General features: G+C 33.7%; 1 protein-coding gene across 1 annotated transcript; it reads right to left on the bottom strand.

Annotated features, from left to right (window-relative positions):
* Positions 1 to 432: 432 nt before the first annotated feature.
* LOC131028379 (isoeugenol synthase 1) lies at positions 433 to 2,159 on the bottom strand. The gene is given in 7 exon segments (XM_057958643.2): positions 433 to 885; positions 888 to 986; positions 1,078 to 1,281; positions 1,374 to 1,608; positions 1,689 to 1,759; positions 1,762 to 1,822; positions 1,911 to 2,159. Coding segments are annotated over 7 exon segments (978 nt in total). The 5' UTR covers positions 2,121 to 2,159; the 3' UTR covers positions 433 to 787.
* Between the last annotated feature and the right edge of the window lie 6,314 nt (positions 2,160 to 8,473).

Raw genomic sequence — 8,473 nt, 5'->3', positions numbered from 1 at the left:
AGAGTATTAGAATATCATGTGGACGGATAAATATGCTCACACATGTGTTAATGTGGAGGTAGCATTTGAGAAGAGAATGGTCACACATTTGTGAGCATGAGGGGAGGTATCAGTCAAGATTAATGAACAAGGTTGAGGTTACAGATCCTCTATGATAACCTTATCATATTAGTGTGTGAGTAAAGAGTGAGATGGGGAACATGTGTAAGAAGTTGAGTTGTTTTGATTTTGATCTAAGACTTACAATCGAAGGGTTGAGATTAAAAATGCAAAGAAATTTATTTACAGTTAATTGTGTTGAATTAGTTATTAGAAGTAATGTTGAAATGACTCTAATTAGCCTAATACATTCATTCATTAGTTTAAGGACATAAAATTAATTAATTGTGGTTATTTAACTAAATCACTTTAGAAAAGAAAAAAGTATTCATTAAAAAAATGAAGATTACTAGATAAATAAAAAATTATACAAGAATTGAAAGTGAATTTGCGATGTGTAAAAAATGTATGCATCGGTCTAACATTAATAGTTTGCTCACCATATCATTCTTGCTAAAGAAACCTTTTCCTTAAGAACATTATCTCGAAAGTCGAGTAAAGATTATACTATTCACCAAATAAAAGACACTTGACCATGAAGATTGGTCTAGACAATATAAATAGTACTTTTCCTCTAAGGTCGCCAAAACAATAGTGGGCCTATGGCTTCTTGTAAGATCTCTTGGCTCCACATAACAGGTACAAAATTATGTGAAAACAGTTACACAACTCTCAAGTAATTATACATTCAGGCAAAGGAAGTAAGTTTTGTGTGGCGGGGAGCACTGATTGATGCGTCAAGGAATGCTTCTATGGGACTGTATTTATAGTCTGGGTAGAGTTCGAAGCCTCCAGCTCTTCTTCTCCTAATTCGAAGTTCGTCTGGTCGCCTTTCACAAATATATTGTGCAAAACACAAACCGGAATGTTATCCGGATGAGGCAGAGCTGCATACAAGTATTTTACATTTTAGCACTAATAAAGATTTAGCATTTGTAAAAAGAAAAAGTTCAGATGGTAAACAGATTGGAAACTTACTCTCTGAGAGATTGATCATGTCAGATTCTGACAAGAAAACTCTCTTAAAAGTGGTCCCTGTTTTCTTCTCCCACAGGGATATAAGCTCACTCTGGCTAATTATGTTCCCTGGTGGCCTGTAAATCACAAGCTTGTTTAATGTTCTTGGGTCGTTTGCTACCATTATAGTAAAAGCTGCAACGTCGTCCTCTAAATTCAAAACCGCTGCACAACACTCAAATGGCGCATCAGTTCTGTTATTCTTCTGATTTCCTTTCACATGTGATACTATTTGAAACCTAATTTACACAATATACCTTTTGTGAGTCCATCGCCATAAATGACAACTTCCTCCGGTTGTGGATTACGCCGAGGATGAATAAAATAATCGACAAAATATGCCGCAAAAGAGTTGGCAGAAATGAAAGAATAAGGAATCCCTGCTTGTTCAATAGCCCTGCGGATTACCTTTTTATCATCACATACCTTCTGAAAGGGAGGCAAAGCTTCCACCCTGTCTACATCGTTGCCAAACTCTGATGGGAGAAACCTCTAATTCCACAACAAGAAATAATTCAGTAAGATATATGCCAGACACATCAAATTTAAATCCAGAAATTACAACTTCATACCTTGATATTCCCAACTTCTTGGATGGCTCTTATGATCTTTAGCTGATCCATATGTTGAGGAATTGCAAGCTGGATATGATTATATCTACTTGTTTAAATGCATTAATCAGGCTTTTGTGATCATCCAGAGATCCCTGTATATAAAACCCATGAAAATCAGTTAGAAATTTCTACCAGCCACTAACTGCAATTAAAACTTTTCAGCTACAAAATCTATCCTACTTGAAGAATACGAATACCCATATCTGTCAACTCTTGAAGTTTGCCGGGTCTGGATGAATTGGGAGCTAGAGATTCGGGCCTTACAAGAACATAGGTAGGGTAATTAAGTGAAATACTGGCTTTTGCCATGTATTTACCAAGTTATCCTGTGCCTCCTATGATCAATATCCTGTTCTTTCCCCCCTCCCATCTCTCAGCTGTGGACAACATCTTGCAGATTTCAGTTCAGAGTTTATCCCCAGTTAAAGAAATAGAAGGATAAACTTTTAGTTATCATCTGAAGAGATATTGGGGCATTTATAGGACAGATTTTATTCATGCTAGATTCATTCAGGACCAACCAAATTGGAATGAAAATTTTATAAATTAATATTGTGGTGTTAAAGGTTAACCGGAGTCAAAGATTCCTTGAATTCCATCGTGCGATTTTTCCGGCTAGTAGTCAGGGTATTAGAAGCGAAAACTTAGGCGGTCGCTTTCTTGATATTATTTGATACATAGCAGTTGAACCGTATGAACGGGGTGAAGTGTACTCGAATCTTCAACGAAGTCTTCTAACAATAACTGTATACGACAGGAATTTTCGACATTTTATTGGAGTGTTCATTTGTGTTCTAGACACGTGTTCATCATTACGACATAATTGATCTTATTTATAACCTACTTATTGATTAATTGAAAATCAAAAAATAGAATTTGTTTTTTAATTTTCAATTCATCAATAAATACAAAAAGAAGTACAGAACGAAATATATTTTTCTTTGCATAGACAATTCGAAGTTGATACATGTAAAATTTGATGAATAAAAAAAAAATCGACATCTTTATCAATTTATTCTTTCATTTATATTTTGAATTAACGAAAATATTTAACTCTACTGTTATTATATAAAGATGTATCTGATTTATGAACCACATGTTATTTTGATCATTTATGAAAATGATATGGTTGAATGTTGAACAGAAAGAAAAAAAACATTATATTTATAATAGATGACACTCTCAAGATGTATTTTTGTTTCTCATAAATGTTCTAAGTTATATTATTTTGGCTCAAAGCCACATGAAAGGATTTCATCAAAACATTAACTACCAATTTGATTTATAGTTTTGACAATCATGTAAAGTCATCATAACATTTTCTCACATATTTTTTAAACTATACACAATAAATAATTTTAAAATAATAATAAGTAAAATATGCTAAACAAATAATTGTAAAATAATATAATTAAAATATACTAAACAAATAAGTCTAAAATGCTAATGCCATATATACTTAATAATACATTTTTAAGAGGTTATGGAAATATTTAATAGCTAGCTCAAGTTCTATATTATGATCAATAATTACTCTTCATAAATATTTGAAAATATGAGAAAAGTTTTTATTTATGAATATTTAAAATAAAAATTATTTTTTTAATCATTCTTAAAACTAGAAATATTTATATTATTTTCAGATAAAAGGCCATAAGCCTATATTTGTATTAATATGAAAATATATAAAAAGAAAATTATAGTAAGAATTGGGGAGAAAATGTTTTCATCTATAGCTCAAAACTGATATGCTGAATGATAAATTTTCATTAGATATCATGATGATGAATGGTTACTCTGACTACTTAGATACTTTACAGATTTAAAAAAATTACAAAACTTGAATGATTACTCTGATGATGAATGGTTTATCTCACCTTACATATGAATATTATAACAAGTCTCTCTATATAGAAAATGGGGAGAAAGACCCAAAAGAAAAACAAAATCTTTTATAAAAATTAGAGAGACAACATTTGTCTGATAACTAGAAAAACAAAACTGGAAGAGCACCTCCCATACTGGGATGACTAGTCCACAACATCCATATCCACTACAAGTTGGAACCCTGTGGTTTTTCCTCTGAAGGCACGACCATTGTCTACAGATGGCACTCAAATCATTTTTATCCCTATCCATAAATATCTTCATCCACTGGTGCCTCAGCATCACCTTGCGGAGGGTCTACCTCTTGCTAAACAGGAACAATGCACTCCTACCACAATGTTAGGTCCTCCTAGACGGTTGTCAATCAGGCCCTGCAATTGAACAAAATACCTGCTAATCCCATATTTCTCATGAAAGACATCATATGGGCAAATCGGGGCATGATTATTGTGGGTTGTGTGGAGAAAGAGGGCATCAAATTTTTCAAAGATGCGGTTACAAAGGGTTTCACCCAATTCCTTTTTGTGAATGGCAATGGAATCTACAAGGACACTTTCATGTTTTGAGTTAATGACATATTCAAAAGGTCAATAAACATAAAGTCAGACTCTTTTTCCAAGACTTTTCTAGAAAACAAAACTCCAACAAAGGCTTTTCTTCAGTGTTCGTCATAACTTTTAACGGCTTTGGCTAGCGTACGTTGGGGGTAGTTTAGAAGGTAATTTGCCGCTAGCTCATAAAAAATTGAAAAGGAATGTGTGAGGTCCAAAATATTTGAATGGAAAATACCAGCCACATGAGTGAGGAAAAGCATGCGATGATAGGCATCAAGAATGCACACTCTAGCAACAAACCTAATGGCTCGCTTGACCCGGTGGTATTGTAGAGAGGAGGTTTTGCTCAACATATCCTGTCCAAATTCCCTCGATTCAAGAATCTCATCTTAGGGGATTGGTAGATTTATGTGCTTGTTGATGGGAGAGACATCCATTGTGTAAAAACAGGAAATGCGAAAAAACTGTTGAAGGCAAGGATGAAAAGTATGATAGCTAGAGCCCCCAAATTATCGTATGGTATGTGTGTTGGAAAATGGGAAGGTGGCCACACTATATAACACTACAATCCTACCCACCTTAATGAGTTATGATGAAAAGATATCACTGCAAATATAGGCCAGATCACCTTATTAGCAGCCACATGCAATTGGGTCGGTGAAGGAATTGAAGGATGGAGCTAATGTGGCAACAAATTTGGGTGGAGGATGTACTAATGGCTGACAAAACTCAGGAGTGCCCTACTGGAAATGAGGATTAAAGCATATGTCAACTCTCCACATGAGGGAAACAATAAATATTTCCAGTGTTAATACTACAAACTGACTTGAAGGGTTGCTCGTTGTTCAAGAGTGAAGACAAATGATGAGTACACAATCAGTGAAAAAATAAATCCCTGCATCTCCACATTAAATAGAATGTTGGTGAAAATTTTAATATGTACGGAAATATAGTACTAAAATCCTGCTAGATTAAGGGTAGAAAAATATTGTGTCCTTGCTTTGCAAACACTAGCCTTGTCATATACAAAGCTTGCCTTCTCTGCCATGTATTGTTGATATCCTTGTCAATGCCTCATGATGTATGGGTCTTAAGAAAAAAGGCATCTTTATCCTATTGGAATGTCCTTTGACACCTAGGCTTGACATAATTTATATGTTTTGGATACAATCATAAATTTGGTGGGATCAACTCAAGTGTATTTGAGTTTAATTGTTACATACGTGTCCCTTTGGTCTTGTCATAAGCCCCCTTAAAAGATAGGTGATTCTATAGACATCCCTTTGGTCTTGTGATAAGCCCGCTTAAATAGATAGGTGATTTTTATACTTTTAAACCCTGTTTTCATTACAAGCATCTAATAACGTGCTTGCAATGGGATGGAAGATATATTTTTAATTTGGGCTCATAGGGGTCCATCCACACCTCTTGTCTTTGCATCTACATTCATTTGACTCACCTGCATTTAAAAAGTTTAAAGATTTTTCTATGACTTTCTGTAGAATTTACTTTATGTTTGGGAACCTAGTTACATTTGCTTATGATAAGACTAGTTCTGAGCTCATGGGTTGAATATAGTCTTCATTAGTCAGCCAGTCACCTAACCTATTCCCTTCTCTATATAAGTGAACAACCTAATAAGAGTCAAATAGCTCCAGGTTGTCCAAAGCCTTTTGAATTATGTGGGAAAACTTCTAGGTGGTGTCTTTCCTCATCTTACATGCATTAATGATGATTAGGGAATCATTTTCAATTATGAGTATCTTAATACATAATTCTTTAGTTAGGATGATACCTCTTAGGAGCGCCAATGCTTCTACAAAAGTGTTTGTTCCAAGGCCGGGGGGGAGGACTCATTGTGATTGCTTTCCAAATACATCCTTCATGATCTCTAATTACACAACCACATCTTGATTGTGCCCGGTTACCACATGATGCTTCATCAAAAATTAACTTGAATGAGTCACTGGGAGGGAAGATCCAAGAGATTCTAGATTGATCCATCTTTTGAGCTCCATGACCCAAAGAAGCATCTCTATAGCAAACTTCAAGATCTTCCCATCACTTGACTACCCTGGTATCCCAATCTGAAAAATGGACAATCTATAATCTTACCATTTGGTGTGCCTAGTTTTACTTAGCAAAAGCATTTAAAATTCTATGTATTTAGTATTTTTTAGAAATAATGAAAGGACTAAACAAATAGGCAATATCTTTGTCCACTATATTTGATTTGTAGTCATTGATCTTTAATGTCAACTACGGTCATCTAATTTTTATTATGTTTAGCAAACCTAATGGTAATAATAGAAATTAAGGATGCTATTTTTTAATCAAACAAATTTGTGCAATGTGTGGACAACTCAGAGGGGTCAATGTCATATGGATATATGGGAGATTATGACATGGTCCAAGGTGGTAGGTGGGGTGGGGTCCTAGTTTTACTATTTTTATACTCATAGGTGTTATTAAAAGTAAAAGTATGTATGAGCTACAACAATGATATTATGGGTCACAATATCAAGATATTAAATTAGGTGGTTGATTCAAGAGAAAGTGAAATGCTTTTGCACATAACCAATTAAAGAGGTGGTGGGATATAATGGTCCACTAAGTAGAGGGCCATGTATGTTTCATGTCTTCACAACAACATAAAAATGGGTGCAATGTCTATAGAGATTGTGAAAATAACATAGAAATTTTGTACACTAAAGGAGTACAATAGTCCATTTCAAGATTAAATACAACATTGTGTAAAGCTCTTCTTTGAATAAGATATTATAATCCTTTTGTATATCCTATCTTTTCAACATCAATATAGATCTAACATGTTTATATGCTCAAATTATCTCCATTATTTTGTTATTTGCTTCAAAAAATTTCTTATTTCTAGATACATAATAACATTTCTAGTAATCAATATGAAATCAAGTCCTTTGAAAGTATGGGCCACATTGTAAATATTTGATTAAATTTAAAAAGTGACGAAGATACATACTTGCAAATAGTCCATATGCATATTTGAAGATGATATTACCTCTTTCCTTACAACTCGAATTAGATATTACGAATGTTTGCATATTTGTAGAAAAAGACGGCGATATGAATGAATAAGTTAATGATGAATAAATTTCTCATCTATGTAAGGCAACTTGTTCATCACCCTTAGCTATTCAAGATATCTTCCAGAACCTATTGATATCCAATTCGCCCTATTTCAATGTGGATGACTTCTATTAAGATGAGATTGAAAATTTTTACCTAACCCACTGCTTTGGAATCTTGAATACACCATAAAATCAAGTCTTTACATATATTCTTCTTTTTCTCTTCAATTTAAGTGTTAAGAGATTCTTCATATTGCAATGTTTTCCTTTCTTTTTAATGCTTCTTCTACATTGCAGTGTTGGAAGTCAAAGCAAAATCCAATGCTTGTTGTACATGTGTGCTTTAGAGTCGGAGTACATTTTAATGCTTGTTGTATATGGAAGGAATCTTTAGTTGTAATGTTCTCCAACAAATATAATAATGGATGTTTTCAACTCTAAATCTAACTTTTGAGATTTGTTGCATACAATTTTCAATCTTTCACAAGATAGTTTTGGTATGTCGTCAAAAAAGCATTACATTAAGTATCAAAGTTTAAGTAGAATTTGTCAACCAAATTGATGTTAATGCATTAGTAGCTTCTGCAAGATAAGACTCTCCTAACCTATTAATCTCCTTTGTTCTGTTTTGATTATGCTATCTAATTTATGTTTTCCGAACTGAATATGTTTATTGGATTACAACATTGATCATGATTATGATATTGACATTGATAAAAGAAGGATTAGATTGACGACTTGCTTAACATAGTTAAGCGTTGATCTAATGCTATCGGGCTAGTAACCCGATAGCACATTAATGTCGATCCATAAATAGATTGGCATTAATATGCTATCGGGGTATTAACCCAATATCATATAGAATGTTGTTGTTATCGAGTGTTGTTCATAAACCTGTTCAGGCCATTAACAAAGCATCTTAACTAAACATCGCTTCGAACAAGAGTTTAATTATTAATGTTAGTTACCAAACATAACATAGATCGGGATGTGCACTATGAAGAGGCACCGATCAATGGGTGCCTTGATCGGTCATGTCTAAATGACATGACGGGTCAAGACATCCATTGACCGGTCCTCTAAACATATAAAGCCCAATATGAATCATTTGGAGAAGACATAGAACATGTAAATGATCTCTCTCCTTCAGCCTGCAAACAAAACAATAAAATATTAGACAATATTAACACATATA

This window comes from Cryptomeria japonica, chromosome 7 (assembly GCF_030272615.1).
Source record: "Cryptomeria japonica chromosome 7, Sugi_1.0, whole genome shotgun sequence".
NCBI lineage: Eukaryota > Viridiplantae > Streptophyta > Pinopsida > Cupressales > Cupressaceae > Cryptomeria > Cryptomeria japonica.
This window is presented reverse-complemented; position numbering and strand designations above follow the sequence as displayed.